Here is a 24607-nt window from a genome sequence, read left to right on the forward strand (position 1 = left end):
TTCTAGGAGGGAGAGGGAGACTCATGTTTAGACTTGACAAGGGATGGCCTTCTCCTGCCCAGAGGGATAGAAGAAGGCCAATTGAAAACAAAAAATCAAAAGAACAGAGCCCTAGCAACAAACAAACTGAAAAAGGCAAAGGAAGACATTGTTCTTTGATGAGATCCTTCTAGAGTTAATTTCAATTGTCCCTCAGCTAGTTGCTCAATAACCATTAACATTCCATATAATTTTACTTTGTCCATTAATGCCTTGATTATTACTGGGAGCTTTGAGCTTATGGGTTATGATACAAACTTTTTCAATGAAATTATAGCAAACACAATTAAATTTATTAGTGCCATAACAAAAGAGTGGAACCTCTCAAACCTTGTTTGGATTATGTTTTTTCATAGTTATGTAATATATTATTATTAAACTAACAATGTTTGAAAAGATTGTATTTTACACTATACGATTTTTTGCGATTAAATTTCATAGTTATAGAAGTATGAAAACTCACATGTTATTTAACCACCAAATTGGTGATTTTGTATTATTATATAAAATTTATTTCTTCTTTTACCCTCATATTTTATCTATAACTAGCCAAACTAACCCCTCCAACCTAATAATCACCCTCATTAATATATCATCAACCTATACTCTCTTAACTTTTATTCTCTTATTGAGCAAATATTTAATACATCAATATTAATTTAGAAAAAAATAGAAAAGTCCTTGTAAATTGTAATAAATATAAAATGTATATTAAATTATTAAAAATAGAAATTAATGATCAAATTGCACACAAAAATAATAAAGATATTAATATAATTTAATTATTATTTAAAATAATACTATACAATCAAATTAAGGAATGATTATAGAACCATGATAAACTATAGTCTTTTTTAATATTGTATAACACAATATATTATCAACCATATAATGAATACAATATCATACAAAACTATACATTAATAAAATTATGTGAAAACACCATCTAAATAGGGTCTTTGGGAATAGACGATGCTGGAGGAGGTCATGGAGGAAGGTGGGCGTATTTTATCTTTAAGATTGATATAATTTAATACAAAAATTAAAAAAAATTATAATTAATAAATCATAAATTTTATCATGTTTTACAATTAATTTTAAATTAAAAATTTTAAATAATATAAATTTATTTATTATTTTTTAATCCATTAAAATGAAAATAATTTATGATAAATATAAATACTAGTATCTTAAACAATTTTATTATTTGCTATTTTTCTCACTTTAACATATAGTATAAATTATATGTAAACTAAAAATTAATAGAAAAGTATATAAATTTATTATAAATAATAGTTCAATTAAATTAATAATTGATTAAATAATTTTTATTTTATTTTAAAATATAATATATTTTAAAATTTTAATTTCTCTTAATATATTAAAATACATTATATTTTATTAGTACTATTATAAATATTTAATATTTTTTACAAAACTCGCTTATTAAAAGTAAAAAAGATTTTTTTATAAAGCTGTTATAGTTTTTATCATTTAGAATTTATCCTTTTTGAAATAATTTTATAATAAAAATAATTATAAGAATTTAAAAAAAATTAAGAATTTGAAATTTATATAAACTGTATAATTTATTTAATTAATAAAATTTAGATAAAATTTGTTTGAATTTTTTTAAAAAATTTTGAATTATGTATTTATTAAAATTATTAAAATAATTTCATCAATAAAATTTTTTTATTAAAATAATTTCATCAATAAAATTATAAAAATATTTAAATAAATTTGAAGTATTCCACTCCCTTCACACATTTATATGTATTTTAAATTATAGATTTAATAAAATTATATTAGTTATTACAAATCTATAATGTCTATCCTCTTAATGTTAGAACTTATATTTGATAATAAAATGAAAATTAACTACTGAAATGCATTATTAAATTCACTTCTAAGCATTTTAACTTAATTTCATCTTCCCAAAATATATTAGATTAAATTAGTACTTGTCCTTTCAAAAAAAGAAAAGGGGAAAAATTCACATTTCTCCAGCCACATTGAATAGCCAAAGAATAATCTTTTCAGTCTCAAACTATGCATGAATAGGTTCTTTCATATGTATATAGGCAAAGTGGCAAACCACCCACAGACCCCATTGCTTCGTTCTGCAAAGTTTGAAAAGAGCAAGACATCCATTTTCAGAGATGCATATACAAACCCCAATTTGCTCTACCATCAGATGATGATACACCATATATTTTGAACATGACTATAAAGAAACACACATCGCATAAGTTCAGTACATGACAAACCATAAAAAAATAATCCAAAATCATCGGAACTGTTCCAGAATAAGACTATATAAGGTGAAACTCAAACAACAAACCAGTAACATATTCAGTCAGGTTCACCGCCCATGAACTATAAACATTTCGCTAGAGTGCATAAGAAACTCTTCATTGCGAAATTGTATTTCTCTTTAGCTGGCACGGCTCCTAATGACATCAAGGCCCATTTCAGTTGGATCAGTTGCCTGCAACTCTACCTGAATACCATCCAGTTCTCTCTTGAACCGGTCCTTAGAACTTGCATAGATCATTTTGCTTCTCACCCTTGAAGTGTCAGGAGACCTTTGCAGATAACAATTGACAAAAACACAAAAAATTAGAAGGAACGCCAAAATATACACACAATCATGCATGCACAAACAATGTTTAGCTTAAGTTATTACCATGCAATGAAGAAAATTCTGCTTTTTTGGCAATTCTCTTCAGTCACAAAGTCAAAATCATAAACAGCATATCGGCACTCATCAGCAGGGAGGCTTGCTGTAAAATCCTCATAACTTTGTGTTGGCTCACCTAGCTTTTCCACAATAACCTGCTTTTGTTTTTCCTCAATCTTAAAAACTATGGAGCGGTAAGTTCGTTTAGCCTTCAGCTCCAAAAACCTTAGCTTGCAGTCATCATGCACAGCCATTCCAGAAGCTGCATTGGCCTGCACAGAAAAAGAGAAAGGGAGAATTAAAAGAAAGTGAATGATTACATATAATTTCTTACAGGTCCATATTCTGTTATTTGCTAATTACATTCTCCACTCTTCTAAAAAGTCAGGATTCTTTAAAAGAATAGATTCAAATATAAGCAATGCGGTTCTACATGATGATATTTGAGTATCATGAATCATATATGATATACCGTGGCTATCAACTTATCGTTTGTAACACCATAATCAAAATGTTTGAACTGCAGTAACCTAAGGTCCTAACTCCTAATCCACATCTTTCCATGGCAAGACATCAGGCATTTCACGTAGGACCATATATATAAACATCTCACAGAATACACAAATCCATTAAATGAATGAACCATTACATCCTATCCTATAAAGTTGAACCAAAGACCTAGAAACATGGATCTGCATACAATCCAAAACCTCAAGGTGCAAACAATTAGGCTGTAGAGTACCTGAGAAAGCTGAACGCATGAACTTTATTTTCCACAAATAACAATTAAAAGGTAATCACACAAATATGAAAAAGAAACTGGTACTAGCTTCAAGGGTTTCTGGTGACATAATCTACTAGTTGATAATTATAAGCCAAGAACAAATCCACCTAGTTCAAATATGAACCCAGAGCTTGTGAAAGAGCAAACCAGATATCTTTGGTTAAATTGAGCCAAGATGTGAAGCTAAAAGTAAATAACAATAATCATTCACCACTGGATGTGCAAAATAAAAAAATAATGAACTAAATTTAACAAAGCTAAAGAGCATACAAGATATTTTTACACAATACCGAGTCAAAGCATACACTAAAAATCAAAAGCCTTACTCATCATTTGGGTGGAATCAAATCAATCAACAATAAACTAAATTCAACAGCACAAATCACCTTAACAACTATTTATACAACCACAATAATACATTTTTAAAGTTGAAACACAAGGTAAAAATCACAGGTCACAAGATGAAAATGGTGCCGGATTATATCCATCTCCAAAAATAATTCCATAGATCGGAGATTATTATTGAATCTGACAACTAATAAATCAATTAGAAAAAGAACTAATTCCAAACAACAGTAGATCCATTATCCTGATCAGCAATTTATTTAATACTAACAATTCTGGACGATGGAGATAAAATTTATGAATATAAATAACGCCTAATACGCTATCTAAGGCCACTCCACCAATAAACCTAGATTTTTGTTAATTCAGTCTTCTCAACAATAACAGTACAGTTTCAGAATCAAAAACTAATTAAAATTCACAGAACAAATAAGATCCAACCAAACAGCCAAGCACTAACACACAGACCAAAGATCAAGCCATTTTACTGTTAAATAGCTTAATCAACATCAAATTGAAAGATCTGAAACTAAATTAAAGCAAAATCAGATCTAAATTGAATAAAAATGAAATTGTATCCACAGAAAATTGCAAATCGCAGATCAAAAGCCAAAAAATAAAAAGCGACTTAAGAAGATTAAACTGAAAGTGGAAAAGAGACTGACCATTGTTATAGGAATCAAGGAGAGCTACGAGATAAAAATAGCAAAGCGAAATAGAAATTAGAGGATATCTTTGAAGAGAGATATTTATAGAGGTATCTATCAGATAGATAGAGAGAGAGAGAAGAGGGTAAGGTATTTAAGCCTTTTCTTCTAACGGAGACTTGGACGATAGAGGAAAGAAGAAAAGCAAGCAACTCTGTATTTCTTTCTTTATTTATTTATTTTGAATTTTTTGCCAATTTGAATTTTCAATATAAATTAAGAATGTAAATTTTTTTATTTAAAAGAAAAGAAAAAGTAAATTTTTTTGGTGGCTCCATTTCCTCTAAATATCATGATAGTGCTCATGCGTGACAACAGAGACAAAGAAAGTTTATCCAATGAGAATAAGACACGTGGTGCACATTAAATGTCAATTTTACCCTCAAGACTATATTGCTTTAGGCCTTTTTGGTCGGGCTTCGACTGAGTACAATGATTGGCCAACTAGACACTCCATTGAGAACGAGACTTAGGGCTGAAGGCTCAGGTAATGGTTGGGCTGGGCCTCTAATTTTTTTTTAAATAAAAATTTGGCACTATGCTTTTTTTTTTTTTTTTAATTCTCTTTATTTAAAATTTTTCTGCATTGTTTCTTTGTGTTGTTGTTTTGTTCATTATTCACTTCAATGTGCTGTTCTTCATTTATTTCTTAAATTCTCTTTCTAATATGCAACAATAAACCATGAATCTCATTCCTCTCTAAATCGTAATAAAATTGTCAGAATTGAATGATGAAGGATGGAGGGCCTCTATTTATGGTGCAAAGAGAAATATATACACCAGCCATTGAGATAAGGCACCATTTATGTTGAATCATAAATGGCATGGTAGGTGAAGAAGATCATGATAAGTGTAACATGGAGTTGCTACAAGTTCAAGAAACTTTTGAGGAAAAAAAATTCAAGAAACTTTGCTCTTAATTATGAGGATGTTCAATGAAAGAACCCATTAGTCTTGTAGCCTTTCAGATATTCTAAATGTGATGAAGAAGGCCAAGATTCTGCACCAAAGGAAGTGTAAAGTGCACTTGTTAAGATACACGCACTAACATCATGCTGGTTGCTTCTTTTTTTTTTTTTCCGTGAGGCGAAAGTTTTCAGTTTTGCCAGATTCGTGGCCGCTTCTGTTCTAACTGGGTAAGGGGCTTCCTCCATTTTTTTTCGAAGTGGATTCTCCTTCCTACTCTTTCAAATGAGGATGTATATATTTATTTCTCTTTTTTTTTTTTTTTTTCTGTTTCTGACAATAGATGGTTCTGGTGATGAAAATTTGTTTGTATAGATGGAGATCCCCTAGATCTAGACTTTATGATGTTTCTCTCCAATGAGGTGGCTTTGGTAGTTCTTTTCTGCTGGCAAATGCTTCCTTCCCACTCGCTGACCTTTCTCGCCTCAAGGACTTCTTTTCTTGATTATGGCAGTAGAACTAGACTCGATTGTATAGCCTTCTTCTCTTTCTTTTGTATCTTGTTCTCATTAATCACATTGATTTGGCTGTATGTGTTTTCTCTTTTCTAGTTTGGACCTCTCCCAATCCTAAAAAATTTCTAGTTAGTTATTTTTTTTTGGCTAAATTCATATTTGCACACTTACACTTACTTTTATCTATTAAACACATCAACTTTAATTTTGATCTAATAAACATTTAAACTTTAACCGTTAGACACATCAACTTTTTTTTGCTAACAAATGGAGGGTTGGCTAGCCCATACTTGAACCATCAGACACGTTACATCGATATTGTTCATCATACGCGCATTTAATATTACATTGCAGTACGAGCTTTTGAAGATATTAATTAGTTAATTATATTTGTAGTTAACATATTTAAAATTAATATATCACACACATAAAAAATTATAAGAAAAAATAAAACGAAAAATTAAATAAAAAGAAACTTAATTGCATATTAATTAGTTAAGTTGGATTGTATTTTGCGTAGATATTATTAGAAATTAAATATTTAACTGTCTATAGTTTGCGACAATTTAAATAAATCCAACGATCTCAATATTTTACAGTAAGAAAAATAAAATATATACATATATTTTTAATTATTATTATTTTTTCGTTCAAATGTGTTGATGAAAAATTTTATTTTTTTATTTTTTATTATGAATTTAAAACTTTATTTTTCTATTTCTTATAATGAATTCAATAGAATTGAAACTCAATACCTTTTAAAATTAAAAATAAATTTAACTTTCAAATAAATTGCATTTGATTTTTTTTTTGTTCGAATTTCACATTTCCTACCAAATATGGATACGCTACAGGGGTAAAACTTTAGTAATGAGTATTATTTTATCCAAGCTTAGTAAGCAAATTAAAAATTCATCATGTTCTCAAAATAGTTTTTCAGTAAAGAAAATTTTAATCTTATTTTTCATGACAAATAAAAAAAATATGAAAAATGCATTAAATTTTTAATTTTTTTCGAGTCTAAATAATATCTTTCACTATTGAAATAGTTTAAATAAAATTCTAAAATTTTTTAAGCATATCTAGTAAGCTGAATAAAAAAGTCTTTTAAATCTTAAAACAAATCAACAAGTCTTTTAAATGTTCAAAATATATCAAATAAATATTGATTTTAAATTTATATTTTTTCATATTCTATCTTTTTATTTTTTTTATTTAAAAATAAAAACTAAAAATTAGAGAAATAGAATTTAAGATATTTCAAATTTACTCATATATACTTACCATCAAATTAAATCTGTGAGTGCATCTTTTTATCTCTTTATAACTAAATTCCTTAACATGCCATCTTATGTTTCATGCTCAACATTATATAATTATGAATTATAATTAAAAGGTGTAATATATAATTTAGCCCTTCAGCTTTATTTAAAAAGTCAGTTGGTACCATAATTTTTTTGTTATTAACTTTTAATATCAAACATTTATAAAAATATAACTATTTAATTCTTACATGCGCATAAGAGTGATATATATTTTAATTTTTTAAAAATTAAATAGTTATATTTTATAAAATTTAAGAGTTGAATAATTATATTAAAATTTATATTAAATAGTTATTAATTTTATAAAATTCAATTGTCAAAAATTAACCACTGAAAAATCAGGTATTAACTGATTTCTTGTGCAGGGTTAAATTATGTATTTGATCTGGCTAATCAATAGGATAAGCATAATTAACTTTCATAAGACTGGGAATTGATCTTGCCTGCAAATAATCAAGTAATAGACAATCTTTTTAGATAATCCAACAAAGAATAACTCATCAAACTATTTCAAAATACAATAGATGCTCGCCATGCATGATATTGTAGATTAAATAGGGAGAATAACTTATGGGAATATATACACTAGACGATTTTTATACTCCAAATCGGTTAGATTTAGAGTTTGTTTAACATTACTATTAAATCTGTTATACAGAAAATACATCCCTAAATATTTTAGTTAAATACTTTTAAAAATTAATTTAAAATTATTTTTTATATAGTTTAGCCTTAAAAAGTACTAAAATGAATAAAATATGTTTTTTTAAACAATATTTCAAATAATGTACGTATATTTTCAGATATTTAAAATTAGAATGGAAATAATCAAATATTTTTTATTACGGATTCGATCGAATTTTAATAGAGTATTATAATTGAATGATTTAAATTTAAAAAATAATACATGTGACCGTTCGAATTTCATTAATAGGATATTTGGTATTTGAACATGTTTATATAAATAAATAATTAAATATAAAAATATATATTATATAATAATATTCATAAAAAAATTTATATGTTTTTATTTAAAAATTAAAATTCAAATGTTTTTTAGAAATATTAAAATTTTTAAATAAAAATTATTAATGAAAATATTTTTTTATATAAATTATTAATTAAATTATATAAGAGTAAATGAATTCAAATTTTATTTGGATAATAATAATTGAGTTTGAGATGGATTTAAATAATTTATATTAATTTTTAATTAAATTTAAGACGGTTCAGATATAACTAATATAAATCGTGTTCAAATGGTTATTTTATTTTAAATCAAGATAATGTTTAAACATGCTTTTAAATTGAAACTAAATTATCATTTTTTTTGAAAAAATAAAATGGTTTATTTTATTTTTTAAATTTAACGGATTTATTTGATAAGTATTATTAGTTACTCGATTAAGAGATTTATAACTTTTATGTATTTATTTAAAATAATATATCACATTAAATCGTCTTTTTTAAATTTCTAATAAAATTTTTTTTTAAAGAAATTCATGACTAAATAATAAAATTTAATCAAATCATAATTATAGATAAATTAAGTCAATTTAGCAATTCTATTAGTCACATGAATTACCTGTGCTAATATTATTAAATTTATTCTAATGTCTATTTCTATCTCTCTTTCCCTCTCTCTCATAAGTTATTTGATGAATTTTTTTTATTTTTCAAATCGTTTCACAGCATATGTAGTGGAGAATACGACAAGAGGTTTATAAAGTGTTCAAATTTTAGAATAAAATGATTTCAAATTTGAATTTCTAATATTGTAAGTAGTTAGAAGGATTATAATATATGTTTTGTTTCATTATAGATCAAAGAGTGTAAATTTTTTTAATAGATTGATATTTATAAGAGGAAGAGAGAAACGAGATCTCTTTCTGTTTTTGTATTTGAGTTCTTGTTGATTTTTCATGCTGTAGCACATTGTGGAAGAGTTTGTTAGTGTGGGTGTGGATTCTTAGGTGTGATAGGGGCTATTCATTGAACGGAAGGGTGAATGATAGTTAATTTTTTAATTTAATTGATCAATATTATTTAATAAAAGAGTTTGATGGACTAAAAATTTTAGTCATGCCAGACATTTAAAAAGACATTTTTCTTAAATCTTAATAACATTTCAAAGAAAATAATCCAAATTTATTTTTTTAAACAAAAAAATCTAGCGGGAAAGTGAAATCATTTTAAAACGGTACTAAAAATATTCCCAAGAGAAAATTCAAAACACCAAGCCTTCTCGCTTCCTATTGGTCAATTTCAAATGACGCGGATTTCTCCCTAATCAAAATAAAACCGTCGATATGTCGTCAATCCAACGGTCTCCGTTCTCTCACCTCCACTGCCCAGACGCCCATACTCGGACGACCGGTTATAAAACCGCGCCACTACCCAATCCTTGAATCACACACTCTCTTTCACAAACACCAAATCGGCGATTTCCATTTTTAATCTTTATTTGGCCAGATGGAAACCGGAGGGAAAGTGAAAAAGGGAGCCGGAGGGAGGAAAGGTGGAGGGCCAAAGAAGAAGCCCACTTCTAGATCGGTCAGGGCGGGTTTGCAGTTTCCCGTTGGGAGAATCGGGCGGTATTTGAAGAAAGGAAGATATTCGCAGCGGGTCGGAACTGGGGCTCCAGTTTACTTGGCCGCCGTTCTGGAGTATCTAGCTGCTGAAGTAACCTCTCATCTCCTTTCTCCCTTTTTGGATTTTCTGTTGTGTGTAGTTGTTTGTGCTTCGATTCTTGCAATATGAAGCCTTATACTGCTTGCTATTTCGAATTAGGCGTTTTTAGTAATTTTGGTTCGAAATGTCTGTTTGGTTGTTGAGAAAATGACCCAAAAATTTGCGTTGCATAAACTATAGCTATTACAACTAGCAATTGTAGCTTCAAATGTTCTCTTACAATGTCCAACTTAGTCAAGTGAAGTATTGAGCGTAGACACTTGTTAGTACTCTTTTGAATTCTCCATTTATTCTCTATATTCTAATGCTTATTGTTTTGGGCATTCAGGTGCTGGAATTGGCTGGAAATGCAGCAAGAGACAACAAGAAGAACAGAATAATACCAAGGCATGTATTGCTTGCTGTGAGAAACGATGAAGAGCTTGGAAAGTTGCTTGCAGGTGTAACAATTGCTCATGGAGGTGTACTTCCCAATATTAATCCTGTTCTGTTGCCCAAAAAGACTGAGAAAGCCACCAAGGAACCCAAGTCACCATCTAAAGCCACTAAATCTCCCAAGAAGGCTTAGGCCAATTTCAGTTCCCTAACCATTCTGTCTTCTGTATGTAATTTAGGGTTCATTGCTGGTTTATTTTGTAGGTAAAGTTGTTTGAATCAATTTGTAGTCCATTAGATCTTTGTAATACCATGTTAGGATTTGACCTATTAAGATTAATGGATTGAAACTACTTGTTTCCTCTTCTTTAAGAAGAGTAGAGAATATATTTCCTTCAATATATATTTTTTTTGCTTCCTATTTAATCTTCCTTCCATTGCCCACCTAATTGATGCTTATATTCCATAATCTTTACAAATAACAAATCACTCCCATGTGTGCCTTTTGCAGTTGGAATTAGTATCTCATTTGTGGTAATCAGATTCTTGGATTTTAATATATGCTTTGATTGGGCAATTCTAAATTAGCAATGGGTGGTGTTTGCTTTTCTACTCAATTGGCGTTGGCGGCTTAATGAATATTTCATTGCAGATGGTGGGTGGTCTTGACTAGGTTTGAATGCATATATGTATTGATTTGTGCATAATAATGGTATTCTTTTATGGTTTGAACTTGGAAGTATTGGAGAGTTCTAGTAGCAGGAATAGCTTTTACAGGAAATTGATCCTTTTTTATAGTTTCTGAAAGTAGCCAATTAATAATCATAAACTGCTTCCAAAATTCCCCTTACTAGTTCATGAGTAATTGTGCTGAGTTGAGGGCTTTGTTAGCTTATACTAATATTGCTAGCAATCAATCTTCAAAGGATGTGAGCAAGCTTGAAATAGTGATAAGTATTAGCAGACATGCCTAGAGGGTAAAGGATCAGATAGTCCTTTCACCTGTACAAAAGTAATTTTCTTGGACATCAAATGAGTAAATAGAATAGATCTTAACGAATGCAGGACTGGAATCTGAAACAGGCATTGTGTGATTCATAAGTAGATAGCAAAACGCCACCTCAAGATTTTTTACTGTCGATCTTTCAATCTGCCCTTCCACAGGTTTGAAGCGGTACAGTGCATGATTGAAACAGATACTCCTGCGAATATGTCTTGCAGTGTATCAATGGAGGATCTTGCTTTAAGGGAAATCAAGGACGAAGAAGAGTGCACTTACATTTCAAAAGAAGATCAATAGTTTCTTCCATTTGGCAGAAAAGCTGACAGGAAGCAGCCGTATAGCCAAAAAGGTATTATGTTTCCATCTTTCTCAAGTGGAATCAGTCACACTAGAGATTGGACAAACTCGTTTATCTATCACGATGAAGCAAAAGCTCAAATTAGATGGAAATTCCTAACAAGGCTTACTTCATTGCCCCTGCAATTGCCATGAGTAAGAGTTCGAGTTTACTGAACATCCAAGAGTCTGGGAGTTTTCCAGGCTTCTCAGGGAGGTGTAAATGATTGGATTCAGCAATTCAATAAATTCCTTTAGGAGCAGCAGCTCAAAATGATAAATTGGTGTGCTATTATGATTAAAGGGAGCTTTTTTTTTCCATCCCCTTTCTAGTGACGTGTTGCTGACATGAATTTCAAAACAATGAAAAGCAAGGTCCGACTCATCAAATGGTTTATGACACTCTTATATCTAATACGTGTTCTTGTTTGTATTTCTTTGCAAAAAATCTAACTTCATTGTCCGGGAACCAAATACTTGTCGAAAATATCCAAAAAAATAACAATAAACATAAAAAAAAATGCTCCAAGATGAGAATGAATTATATTTATTTTTGCAAGTCCAGTATCCATGTACGGGAGAAGCTTCCAACGTATATCTTTGACAAATACCAATATAGAGCTCCTTGATATCACCTCCCTTTCGCAAAATATACACGAATTTGTCTACCATCTAGAAACTGAAAAGAACATTAATTAATGGACACAACATTAATAGACCATACCATAATGCAAAAAGAAAGAGCGGAAGATACTAGAGAAGTATACTCAAATCATGTACCTGATCATTCATTTCTTTCAAAGCAGTCGAGGCTGCAGATTCAGAAGTGAACTGCACAAATCCATACCCTTCTGACTTGCCACTCACATGATCACATATAATTTTAACTGCTAATACAAACGTAGGACACAAATTTGATAAAGATTGCAGGAAGAATAAGGGAAAAAGTATTAAAAAACAGTCTCACCCTATATATTACCTTCAATTATTTCTCCATGCTGTTTAAAAGCATCCTTCAAAACAGTTTCGTTGGTGTCATATGAAAGCCCTGCAGTTCAAAAACAAAATATGAAAAAATGAATGAAGATTTTAAAGGTGAAACAGACCGAGGAAGGGAGTAACCTCCAACAAATAATTTGGTGCACGAATGGCGAGTCCATAGCCATCTCCCTAAGGAAACTGTACTGGAGAGACTAACACCACAACGACTCCAACACTGCATTAGATCTGATCCTCAGCCACAGTAAATAACTGCATAGTTGCTAATTTAGCAATTAACACTGAACTGAGATGTGCAATAATGAAAGAAACGAATGCAAGCGCAAAGGATTAAAATGATGTGTTGATGCACAAACATTTAAAGCTGTAATTTTTTCAGTGTTTTTAGCGTGAACGTTTTCGGTTTGATCTGGAAGCCAAACTTATGTTGAGTCTATACTCAACCAAATAAGGAGTGAAACCAAACTGAATGGAACCAAAACAGTTCTATTCGGTTTAGTTCATCAGGTTTGGGCTTATTTTGAGCAGTATTAAAAGTCATAAAACTTCAGTTCATCACAAATGAGATGATCACTTGAACAGCAGTAGCAGCACATTGAAAGTTATACAGCAGCAACACTAAAGAAACATTAAATTTTCAAATCTAATTGAGCAGAAAAAAATTTGAATATAATTCATCCAAGCATTTTTAGAACCGGAAGAGTGGGATTGAATCTACGATCGGTTTGGAACCGGAGTAATGTGGCTCTATACCTTATAGAGCCTAGAGTAACGATAGATCCTAAGGTAAACGTGACTCTTATAAGTGCTAACTTTTAGATTGAGTTAGGTTTAGCTCAAATTTAACATAGTATAATAAGAGTCCATCAATAAGCCTCCGTAAATATTTCAAGCTTCGGCTCCGGAAGGGTGTCCTGAATAGGACCAATAAATAGGCAAAATTGTACATGCACAACAAGCACCTAAATAATTATAACCTAATAATCTAAAATAGAGGATTTTGTTAATCTTCCTTGTCCATTTTGCCATCACTTTTTCGTATTAACTTTCCATTTCCCATAGTGAATTATACATCAGATACTGAACAAGTGATAATTCAGAGGCAAAACGATTCACCAATCACTATCGAACGACAATTTCATTGCTCAAAATTGCATAATTGTGAAATAAATAAAACATGGGCGAGTTATAGCAAATCGCAGAATTGAGAAAACAACCCATAATGGAGAGCTATGAGGTCATAAAGATAACATTAAAGGGGGTTCAATTTACTGACCAATGCTGTGCGGTTGTTTCTTCAACAGTGACAGTGAGAAAGAAAGCAAACAGAAATAGCAAGCAAGAGGGTCCTTATCCTCCTGGTAGTCTATTGAGCCTTGAAGTCTGAGGAGAGTCTTCAGCGGCGAGACTGGAAGACAGAATCAAATACGGCAAATGGAGAGGAGATGGAGGGGAAAGAAATCGAGTTACTGAGATGGGCGAGCGAAACGACAACTGTGTTGGTTTCAAGGGATAGAGCGCGGGCTTCTTGGTTTTCTGGGTGGGCTGAAGGCCTGCAAAAGATGGATCATAACAGCCTTGGTTCCATTTTGGCATTTTCTGCTCAAAATTTTATGAAGTTGAATTTCATATTTTTTATATTTTTAGTTCTAATAAAATCCATTTTCATTAAATTTTAATAAAATTTAAAATTAAATTTATAAAATAATATTTTTTAGATTAAAATGCTTATATCAAAAAATTCTCTAAATTATCAATTTTTATATTTAATAAAATTCTATCAGTAAATCCATTAGACTAATTTTTTTTTACTTTTAATATGTTTACATAAGAATATAATATATTTTATTTTTATCCCAATTCTGCACTCAATAACTTAATTTATTTTACATTCATTAATACATTTTTATTATATATATATTGATTATTACAGATTTATTAGATACAAAATTTTAAAAAATAATACTTTTTAAATTTTATTCTTATTATAGTAGATATGCATTACGTAAAATTCAAATTGTAAATTAACAAACAAGGAAAAATTTTCAAATGAATTCTCTAAAAAATATAATAATATTTTGTGAAACGAAATTAAATCAAATGCTAAAAGAGACAAGTAAAATTTATTTTATCAATAATTACATTTAAACGATTTGAAAGCAATACAATAGAAATAAAGTAATTATGGGAAAAAATATCAAACTTGTGCACAAATTCCTCGGACGGCTAATGATTTTTGTATGACAAAATGCATATACGAGAAAATGCATACTTACATGCCTCATACCAAACACCCCATTTTAATTATGATCTAATAACTTTGAAAAAACATTACTGTTAAATAAAATATATCATTATTTTAAATATTTAAATTTAAAAAAAATCTAATTTTAAATGCAATTTTACAATCATAAATTTGACAAAATTATATTGAAAAGTAATATTTTTTTAAAGTTAAAAAAAAATCTAATTTTAAATGCAACTTTACAATCATAAATTTGACAAAATTATATTCAAAAGTAATATTTTTTTAAAAGTTTAGATAAGAATTAGGTGTCAATTAAAGTTGAGACAATATGGAACAGCCATTTAATACAAAATACAATTGGCAGACAAATAACAACTGTTTGAGATATCTTTCAATTGATGGAATCATCTGCTGGTTCTGTACTTTCTGCAAATTCCACGAATATCAGCCTGCCATCAACTATCTAGTTGCAGTAACAGCCAACCCATTCATATGCATGGAGAAAAGGAGGAAAGTAAGTGCTCTATACCATGCATTCATATCAACAAAGATTGAATTCATTCTTCTTTTTCTCTTTTATAGTCATGTTATAACAAAAAAGAATTAGGAACTTCAATAATGGTTCTTGAATCTGAAAATTTGCAGAAGATTTTACCTAAATTGAAGCTAGAAACTTTTGAAGGGAAAAGAGCCTGAGGTGTGGATTACGAAATGTGTCAGTACTTTGAGGTGTATAAGTTATTCATGATAGGAAGGACAGATTCTTGGTTTCATAAATAGAATAGTGGTGAAGACGGGTATCCTGTGAGAAATTTGCAAGAAATTTTTATCCAATATTTGGGGATGAAAGGTTAGATGATACTTAGAAGGAATTTATGAAGTTAAGGAATTGAGGGAGATGTGGAAGAATACCAAGAGAAAATTTGGGGATCTAAGGATCTGGATGAAGAGATTGATGCCTAACAAGAACAGCTGATTGCTCAGCACAGAGAGCCAAGAGCGTTTAAAGTAACTCCAGACCTTCTGCAACAACAGACCCTAACCTGACTGACAAGCCCTCTCAAATAACATCAGAATTTTCCTTATTCCCCAAAACCTCCTGCGAAAATAAAACTAGATCTGACCATTCAGTGGTAATATGCACTAGGGGCAACCCATCAAATTAAAATAAGCTAAATTTCCTGTGGAAGGCCAGGGATCTTAATTTGAGGTTAAATCTATCCCATAATTCAACATGTTAAAACTACCAAACATAAATTAACCCTGTATGTATTATTATCAAACCCCAAGCATGCTAGCGAATCAGTGCCAAAGTTTGCAAGTCATGGATGAAATGACTTTAAAACATTAATAAAATTTTAAATGGCAGAGGAGCTCTAATATGCAGAATTTTCATAGTAAAACAGTAGACTTTGAATTGAGGACTTATGAAAAAAAAAAGAAAAAAAGAAATATAGCAGGGCAAACATCAGCTAGTGCTCAGACAATGGAAAACGTAAAAAAACTATATTTGCAAATGTTGCATCTAGGATTTACACTACATCCTAGTTATCTGCAGTAGCATTCCCTAAAATTACTAGCATGACCAAATCATCGGATTTTTTGTAACTAAACAGAAGAATTAACATAATCTCTTGCTTTGGGCATTAATAGCTACAAGGAAGACCTAGATCACCAAACTCCATGCCTCCTTTGACAAGCTAACAAGAACATGCAGAAAACCTAACAAGCAAATAATATATCCGCCAATATGTTCAGTTTTCACTAAAAATTTGATGCATATCATTTGTAATGGATGTAAAATAACCTTAAAAAAAATTCAAAAAAGAAAATACAAGGAAAGCATACTTTACCATTAAAGCAAGACCAAGTGAAGCAAAATTTCTTTTCAGGGAACTTTCTGTCCACAAAACTAATCTGCTGTATGTAAAAGCTAAAGAAAATTTTGACAGTTCTTGCATCAAAATTAGCAATGAGAAACTGTATGTAGATAAGATATCCGAAGCTCTCAAACTTGGTACCCTAGCTATTAAAGGCACGTCTCAGGCTCAAGGCTCAAGGCTCACCACACTCCAAGCCTCCAATCCTAACGCCTTCTGCACCTAAGCATGTCCCTCGTTCTGGGTGTAGGGCTCTGGGGAGGCACACCTTTATTTCCACCTTCAGTAAATACTTCCACTGACAAGATGACCCCACACTCGAATTTTTTGCAAGTCTACCATTCTAAAGTATTGATGATTAAGAAGTTTAAAAACTAACATCACTAGTGATAACTAGTCACTTTTAACCTGTCTCCCCATATGTTGTTTTTGATATTTTCTTATTATCTTTATCACCATAATCATCTTAACTGCTTTTTGGACTCCTTAATTTCTAGTTTATTTGAAAATTATACTTTTTAAACACCACTGACAGTGCTATGTGAATAATTTTTATGACATTGGCAATAATGCTATTTAAGTATTTTTGTTTCTTAATCATATGGCGTATATGTCTTAGAAAAAAAAAAGAGAAATATTACCATGTTACTTAGGCACTCTGTTTATTCGTTATCTAAAATTTTTTGTTTAGTAAATTTTATCTTTTGAGTGTCACCTCATTGCAGTGCCTATGCCTTGCACCTTAGTGCACCTAGGCCTATGCATTGAGCCTTTAATAACTATGCACAGTATCCAATAGCAGAGTGTATCTCAGACTGCATGAGCATATTGAAGCTTGAGCAAAAGGCATGTGAAGAATTCTAGTAGAACAAGTAATTTTGCCTAGATATCCCAACATGAGACATGACTTCAAATCCTAATAGGAATAGAAATCACAATAGTAACAAGTTAACATGGATCGTGAAATCTGTTGCAAGTAGTCTTCAATCTCCTAATGGACTCAAAAGCATCATGATTCCTCTACTACAATATACCCTTGCAGGTATGAAAACCTAACCTATTCCTATGAATCCTCTCATTGAATGAGATATCTAACTTGGGCATTGGAGTGGAACTCCCGACCTTGAGTCCTCTTTAAGCTTTTTCCCCTTGCTTGCAGGTACTGTAATTTTTAACCCTTTACATTTTACTTCTTTTTTGGTCTTTTTCTGTTTTTTCCCTATGTGCTTGGTCTCAATGAATGATATATATGGGAAAGATATATGATAAAAAGTGTAACTCAGATTTGACTATTGATTGAGCACACTAAAATCTGAGAGAAAGACATATTAGAGTTCTAAAAGAATAAATGATATCGTTATGACTATCCACCAAGGAGACAAGACTTTCAAATCCTAGTAAACTGAAATTCACAAGATTTAATAAAAATATCTCACAGTGAACTCCAACAAGGATCATGATTCATTCACTAAGATATAGAACGTATTGAAACCAATTTATTCCTACAAATATCTTCGTATTGAACGACATACTCAGTAAGCTTTTTCTCTTTGCTTGCAGGTATTGGACGTGCTCAATCTTGGAAGCCCATTGTCATCAATAACCCTACCCTTTGTTTGGATTGAGGGAAATGGAGAGAAGAGAAGAGATATTAAATTTACACCCTCCTTTGTTTGGACAAAAATTAGAGGAGAAAGGAAGAGAAATCAAGAGAAATTTGACGTCTCAACTCCCCTCCATTAACCCAAACTATTTCAATCCAATTTGGAGAAAAATAGAAATTATTCTGAACTATTTATATTAAGTTACTTACATACTCTTTATATCATGTAACAAGGAAATCATAACTTGTGGCAATAAAGTAAATTCTACTGGAAGAGAAATTTTTATTTCTCTTCTACATCCAAACAATGGAAAACAATTTTTTTTTCTTTCCTTTTCTCTTCATGTCTCCTCTTTAATTTCTCCTCAATCCATTGCATATTTAAGGATACAAACGGAGGGTTACTAATTTCCAAGAAATATAAAGGTTAACTTAAATTCAGGAGTATGTCCAATCAAGTACACGCTTTCTTTATTTTCATTCAATTTCATCCTAAGTAAATCATAATTAAATTAAACAAAAGAATTAAAAATATCAAAGTCCAAAGAAATAGAAATGCAAGTGGTCCAAATACGCTAATCAACAGATATAATAAGAGACTATGCATGAATTTCTTAAGATACGAGTATGATAATTACTCTGCCATTCATGGCTTTCAACGCCTTGCGTGCCTGGCTCTCAGAATCAAAGGTAACGAAACCGAATCCCCTAGGTTTTCGAGTTTCTGGATCTACAACAAGCCGAGCTAGAATCAAAGACCCAAAAAGGTTAGCATTTAGTTAAAAGTATGAATTAAAGATCATAATGAAAATGTATAGAAAAATACAGTGAAAAATACCTTCTTTCACAACTCCAAATGGTGAAAACAATTGTTCCAGTTTCTGATTTGTGGTGTAGAACGATAATCCTTAAAGAGAGAAAACCACGAGTCAAAACGAGAGCTTAGGAGGATACATACGTATACTCTATACAGAGAGAGAAAGAAAGACGAATAGCAAACTGCTAACAAAGAGCTGCGAGCTGAGTCGTTTTGCCATTTTCTTCACGTCGCACGAAGCTTGCTGAACGGCAGAAAAGACTGAATGAAGGTTTTCTTGTCAAAATATAACTAATGAAAAAGGCCAGATTGAGAATTCATTCCATAAGAGATTTGAGCCTTAGGCCATTACAAATACAGAATTTGGGCTCTAAGCTAATGTTTAGAAATGTGGGTTGCAAAGAAAAGAAAGGCCCAAATTCCTTAATTTATGAGCCCAATATCAGGAGGCTCAGTCCAAAATACAGAGAAGCTCCACCTGCCACAACCACAAAATCAGAGTCGTTAGCCCCAAAAGAAGCCCATCCCCTATACCCAAAACAACAACAGCAGCTGTGCGTCTATTCAAAGAGACTTTGGATGTGTTTTGGTTTACCTTCTCATTCAACCATAGCTTAATGTTGCTAATATGTTTTATAGTGAATTTGTTAATTATAGTTAGATATTATTTTTTTATATATATTTTAAATATTTAAATACATTATATAAAAATTATTATTTATTTTTAATATTAATTTAATTAAATTTTAAGTAAAAATAAAGTTTATGAAACTATATTATTCTGAAAAAAAATTATAATTTAATTATAATTGTGATGTTGGTATTATATTTAAGTGATGTTTCTAAATATTTTTAATAAATATTTTTATTATAACTGGACAATGTTTAGAGTTATTGAAACTAGTATATATGGTGTTGTTTCAATCTAATAAATTGAAATATGTGAAATATTTAGAATTAATATTTATATGCTTATTTTATGAATAAATGTACTGAAATTTATATAAAATATAATCTATATCTATGAATTACTCAAGCGATAATTATATAAATTATCTTTTAATTTAAAATCAATAAATAATTTTATATAGAGACTTTTATATTTTGATTCATTTTGTATGTTACTTTGTTTATGAGTAATAAATGTGAATGAATTTGATAGATTATGAACGGTAAGTATTTATATGATTGTGATATGATTTATCAACCTAGACTTTAATTAATAAATATTCTATTTGTTATATATTAGCATTAATCACGAAATTCTTACACAAAATGGAATAAATGAGATTTAAAATTTTATTTAATAATTTAATAGCTATAATTTAATATTAAAAACATATTTCATATATTAAAAATCAAAATATTTGTAATGAAATGATATTAGTTATATTGACAACTATACTGATTAAGTCAAACTATTTTTGACATTTTCAATATTTGAATATCGTTAATTTTTAAAATAATTAATTAATTAATTATATTTATCATCAACGTATTTAAAATTTAATGAATCACACGCATACAAAAATTCTATGAGAAAATAAAATAAAAAATTAAATTAAATAAAATTTGATTGTATATAAATTGATATTGAAATAAAATTGTAATATGAAATAATTATTAGAGATCAGATACTTAAAAAGTTTGTGATTTGCAACAATTCAACTAAAATAAATTATCTCGTATTTTATTATAAGAAAAGTAAAAAATATTTATTTTTTTTTAAATATTATTATTTTATTCGTTTACATATGATTTATATCGATAAAAAAAAAAAAATTTTCAATACATTCAATCCGATTGAAATTCAACACTTAATTTTTAAATATTAATTTTTATATTTAATAATTTAAAAAAAACTAATAATTTTTATATTTAATAATTCTTTAAAAAAAAAAACTAATAATTGGTATGGAAGAAAACTGAAGTACTTGTTTGACCTTCAATGTGTGTTTTATGGTCATTATTGGCTAATGTTGCAAGAGAAAATCCTCTACTGCCTTGGCTTATGTCGATTCTACAGACAAGGAACACAACTATAAATCTACTAGCGGATATTTTTTTTTCAGGTCAATATTGCATTCGAGTCTCCAAAACCCTGTATTTCAACGGCTTTATTCTTATTTTTAAGCCCTAAAAACCATTAGACTTTGTAATTTTTTATTATAGACCTTACATCTTGTACCTATCGTAAGCTTTGGATCTTAAAATTTCGAACGCAATTAATAAACAATCATTATTAAAATAGAGACTGCAAATACAGTTGACTATACAAGTCTCTAATTCCCGATTCAAAAGAAAAAAAAAAATATATATATATATATATATATATATATATATATAGATATATATAACAATTGTTTGATTTATGTGTTAACCCTATCAAAACAAATCAATTAATTTTAATTGTAACTTAAAATAAAAATTAAACTGTATTTTTTAATTTCAATTTTTTTTTCATAAGAGTCAAACCAGCATAAATTTGTGTAACTTTATTTCATTAAGAGAAATTATATTTTGATTTTTAAATTTAGTATAATTAATAAATTAATTTTTATATTTTTAAAATTAAATACTTAAATTTTTTTTATAATTAATCTGTTTCAATAAAAAATTTTTTTATTTTTTTACCATTAAAAATATAAAAATATCTTTATTATCTTTATAAATAAATAAACTACACGGTAATTCTTAAATTTTGAATACATTAATTTATAATTATTTAAATTTTAATTTTTTTATCCATTTTTAACAATTAAAAGATTATCTTTTTAAATTTAAAATATTAGAGAGTTAAATTTCATCCACCCTCCTTCATTTATTAAAATTTAAATATTTTAAACTTTTTATTTTTATTTACGACAACACTTAAGTATCTATTAATTTTTATCTAAATTATTATATTCAATTAAGTTTTAATATTTTTTATTCTTTTATTTTTATTTATTAAAATATTTCAATACTAAATCAATTTAAAATTTTCTAAAAATAGTTATAATTTTAATTATTTTTATGTAGTATCAAATAATTTTTTAATATATTATAAATTTTTATAAAAAATATTTTAGAAATGAATTATAAAAATTCAAAAATTTAATTACTCACTATCTTTAAATTAATATTTATAATAAATAAAAAAATTATATTTTTAAATGTATTGAAAATAATAAATTTAAAATTTTAATTTTAAAAATATAAAAATTAATATATTAACTATCCGAAACTCAAAAATTAAAATGTAATATATGTAATAAAAAAATATTTCATCCACATTAATAAAAATTTAAGTTGTTATAAAAATATATTAGATATCTAAAATATTTATACTTCTTTAATCTATTAACTAATAAAATTATAAATAATAAAAAAAATTCTCATTTAAATAAAAAGATTTAAATATTTAAATTTAAAAAAATAACTAAAATTTAAAATATAATTTATAAAAGGCACCCATATCGATAGAGGATACTGAAGCCAACACATAATAAAACCTTTTAAGAAAATTAGAATATTAAAACAAAGGAGCCCAACAACGTATACATCAACTTTAGGATCTACAACTTGCTAATGAAGGGGGCCCATCTTCACACCGGTACCGCCACCGCCGATCAATCCAAGCACCAAGCACCGCCCTTGTTTGTAGCAAGAAATTGAGGATTCAAATCCCTAAAGCCCTGCGTGGCCAAACACATCAACCCAGACCTTGAATACAACCAACAATAGATCAAGCTTCATAGCTGCAAAGAGGTTATCTAGGCAAGCCATACCACCAGAGCATCAAAAGAGAGGAAAATTAAGGTGACAACAATTTCAATATCTTATAGCCATAATGAAGTCAGACACCAGCAGTTGTGTCCTCAAATAGAACCTTACCGAAGAAACTTTCCTAGCAAACGCGCCAAGCTAATAGCACAAAACTTAATGGCTGCCAATGGTTCTTATGGGATCCTCATCCAGGTGGTCATGCCCAACCCCAGGCTTCTGCAAGGCAAATTTTGATATTGTTCCTAAAATTATCAAATTTGGATCCTTGGCATTGATTGCACGGACCATGAAGGCTCCTTTGTTACTCCCAACCAACAATAATAGACTCAAAAGAGTTCCTTTTTCCCAGGGACATTGAGTCGAACATACACAAGTCAAGTAGATTAAACACAATTAAGCAATTCTGCATTTTGAATCCAACCATATAAATACTCATATCAAGCAGATCCAAGCTTGGATTACAAACCCAAATATTAAATTTAATAATACACTAGAAATAGAAAAATATGTCATATACTACCTAAAGCCTAACACTACACACAAGAAATCCTAATTCACTAACACACCAAAGGGATCCCCTGTTCACCGCCACCGCTTCAAGAGCTAGTAAACTTGGTCACCGCCTTAGTCCCCTCAGACACGGCGTGCTTAGCTAACTCTCCAGGCAACACCAATCTCACAGCCGTCTGAATCTCCCTCGAAGTAATTGTCGGTTTCTTGTTGTACCTCGCTAGCCTCGAAGCTTCCTGTGCAAGCTTCTCGAAAATATCGTTGATAAAGGAGTTCATGATACCCATTGCCTTGCTGGAAATACCGATGTCTGGATGGACCTGCTTCAAGACCTTAAAGATGTAGATCTTATACGTCTCGGTACTCTTCTTCGACCTCTTCTTTTTCTTGTCTCCGGCCGCCGCGCCACCCTCTTTCGGTAGCTTCTTTCCGGCCTTCGGCTTCTTCTCCGCAGGGGCTTTCTCCGCCACCGTTTTCTTCTCTTCCGCAGGCTTCTTCTCGGCCGGCTTCTTTTCTGCCTTTGGAGCCATTCCTTACAGCTAGAAAGTTGCGGTTAGCTTCTGGGACTCTAGAGAGAGAAAGGAAAGCGATAAGAGATATTTCTTGAAACTACGCATGCGGCATTGTTTTATAAAGAGCAACGATGGAATGCTATTGGTCAATAGAACTTCACGCGGATCCGTGACAAGTAGATCTCAGACCGTTGGATTAGGTTTGCAATTGTCTGTTAATGGACGGTGGAGAGTGATTTGTCCTATTCGGATATTTCTCCATTTTCCTAGTGTCGAAGGTCAAGTAATGTTTAAAGCGGATCGATGATGTAGACTTTAAGGACCGTTGGATTGAGTTTTATAATTCATGTGTCCCAATCGATGGATAAGTGGTTTGAGTGATTAACGGAAGCGTATATATTCTGATTGATGACGTCAACTGGTTAGGCTTACAGTAACTCTCCATACACAAGGAGGAAAAGGCTTACAGTCTCCATTCACTTCATGTACATTAAAAGAAGTGGAAACTATACTGTTGGCTGCTTAGCTAATAAGGTTATCGTGGGCTTGAATTTCTCATGT

The 24607-nt window shown here is 29.8% G+C and overlaps 5 protein-coding genes across 13 annotated transcripts; 1 reads left to right on the forward strand and 4 right to left on the reverse strand.

Annotated features, from left to right (window-relative positions):
• Positions 1-2208: 2208 nt before the first annotated feature.
• Positions 2209-4723, reverse strand: LOC110626920 (actin-depolymerizing factor 2). Its single transcript, XM_021773110.2, has 3 exons — positions 4517-4723; positions 2729-2994; positions 2209-2627 (listed from the first exon to the last, which is right to left on the reverse strand). The coding sequence occupies exons 1-3, from the start codon at positions 4517-4519 to the stop codon at positions 2477-2479; spliced, it is 420 nt and encodes a 139-aa protein (XP_021628802.1). The 5' UTR covers positions 4520-4723; the 3' UTR covers positions 2209-2476.
• Positions 4724-9696: 4973 nt separating this feature from the next.
• LOC110626311 (histone H2A) lies at positions 9697-10796 on the forward strand. The gene is made up of 2 exons (XM_021772134.2): positions 9697-9986; positions 10324-10796. The coding sequence occupies exons 1-2, from the start codon at positions 9777-9779 to the stop codon at positions 10561-10563; spliced, it is 450 nt and encodes a 149-aa protein (XP_021627826.1). The 5' UTR covers positions 9697-9776; the 3' UTR covers positions 10564-10796.
• A 1295-nt stretch (positions 10797-12091) lies between these two features.
• Positions 12092-14344, reverse strand: LOC122721233 (glycine-rich RNA-binding protein 4, mitochondrial). 3 transcript variants are annotated; one of them, XM_043961718.1, is made up of 5 exons: positions 13985-14344; positions 12832-12971; positions 12689-12757; positions 12490-12599; positions 12092-12388 (listed from the first exon to the last, which is right to left on the reverse strand). In XM_043961718.1, exons 2-5 carry the CDS (start codon positions 12929-12931, stop codon positions 12341-12343), a joined length of 327 nt encoding a protein of 108 aa, XP_043817653.1. In that variant the 5' UTR covers positions 12932-12971; positions 13985-14344; the 3' UTR covers positions 12092-12340. The 3 variants fall into 3 exon arrangements, with proteins under 3 accessions (XP_043817653.1, XP_043817652.1, XP_043817654.1); XM_043961717.1 differs by having other exon boundaries at positions 12832-12960; positions 13985-14333; XM_043961719.1 differs by having other exon boundaries at positions 12490-12596; positions 12832-12960; positions 13985-14316.
• Positions 14345-15201: 857 nt separating this feature from the next.
• On the reverse strand, positions 15202-19577 carry LOC110626310 (cold-inducible RNA-binding protein). 7 transcript variants are annotated; one of them, XM_043961722.1, is made up of 5 exons: positions 19440-19555; positions 19278-19346; positions 19078-19184; positions 15612-15648; positions 15202-15419 (listed from the first exon to the last, which is right to left on the reverse strand). In XM_043961722.1, exons 1-5 carry the CDS (start codon positions 19474-19476, stop codon positions 15412-15414), a joined length of 258 nt encoding a protein of 85 aa, XP_043817657.1. In that variant the 5' UTR covers positions 19477-19555; the 3' UTR covers positions 15202-15411. The 7 variants fall into 7 exon arrangements, 5 of the variants coding, with proteins under 5 accessions (XP_043817657.1, XP_043817659.1, XP_043817656.1 ...); XR_002489700.2 differs by lacking the exon at positions 15612-15648 and having other exon boundaries at positions 19447-19577; XM_043961724.1 differs by lacking the exon at positions 15612-15648 and having other exon boundaries at positions 15202-15415.
• Positions 19578-23407: 3830 nt separating this feature from the next.
• Positions 23408-24141, reverse strand: LOC110627127 (histone H2B). Its single transcript, XM_021773372.2, has one exon. The coding sequence runs from the start codon at positions 24062-24064 to the stop codon at positions 23621-23623; it is 444 nt and encodes a 147-aa protein (XP_021629064.1). The 5' UTR covers positions 24065-24141; the 3' UTR covers positions 23408-23620.
• Between the last annotated feature and the right edge of the window lie 466 nt (positions 24142-24607).

This window comes from Manihot esculenta, chromosome 11 (assembly GCF_001659605.2).
Source record: "Manihot esculenta cultivar AM560-2 chromosome 11, M.esculenta_v8, whole genome shotgun sequence".
Lineage (NCBI taxonomy): Eukaryota > Viridiplantae > Streptophyta > Magnoliopsida > Malpighiales > Euphorbiaceae > Manihot > Manihot esculenta.

What these genes read in the sequence shown, in the direction of transcription:
- LOC110626920 (XM_021773110.2), bottom strand. An exon ending in AGAATTTTCTTCATTGCATG is followed by an intron (nt 2,628 to 2,728) that starts GTAATAACTTAA and finishes TTATCTGCAAAG; the next exon opens with GTCTCCTGACACTTCAAGGG.
- LOC110626311 (XM_021772134.2), top strand. Translation starts at nt 9,777, where the DNA reads ATGGAAACCGGAGGGAAAGTGAAAAAGGGAGCCGGAGGGAGGAAAGGT. An exon ending in TGGAGTATCTAGCTGCTGAA is followed by an intron (nt 9,987 to 10,323) that starts GTAACCTCTCAT and finishes TTGGGCATTCAG; the next exon opens with GTGCTGGAATTGGCTGGAAA.
- LOC122721233 (XM_043961718.1), bottom strand. Translation starts at nt 12,931, where the DNA reads ATGCAGTGTTGGAGTCGTTGTGGTGTTAGTCTCTCCAGTACAGTTTCC. An exon ending in GCATGGAGAAATAATTGAAG is followed by an intron (nt 12,600 to 12,688) that starts GTAATATATAGG and finishes CGTTTGTATTAG; the next exon opens with CAGTTAAAATTATATGTGAT. An exon ending in TGAAAGAAATGAATGATCAG is followed by an intron (nt 12,389 to 12,489) that starts GTACATGATTTG and finishes TGTTCTTTTCAG; the next exon opens with TTTCTAGATGGTAGACAAAT.
- LOC110626310 (XM_043961720.1), bottom strand. Translation starts at nt 19,476, where the DNA reads ATGGCAAAACGACTCAGCTCGCAGCTCTTTGTTAGCA. An exon ending in CTCGCAGCTCTTTGTTAGCA is followed by an intron (nt 19,347 to 19,439) that starts GTTTGCTATTCG and finishes TCTCTCTTTAAG; the next exon opens with GATTATCGTTCTACACCACA. An exon ending in ATTTGGAGTTGTGAAAGAAG is followed by an intron (nt 19,185 to 19,277) that starts GTATTTTTCACT and finishes CTTTGATTCTAG; the next exon opens with CTCGGCTTGTTGTAGATCCA.
- LOC110627127 (XM_021773372.2), bottom strand. Translation starts at nt 24,064, where the DNA reads ATGGCTCCAAAGGCAGAAAAGAAGCCGGCCGAGAAGAAGCCTGCGGAA.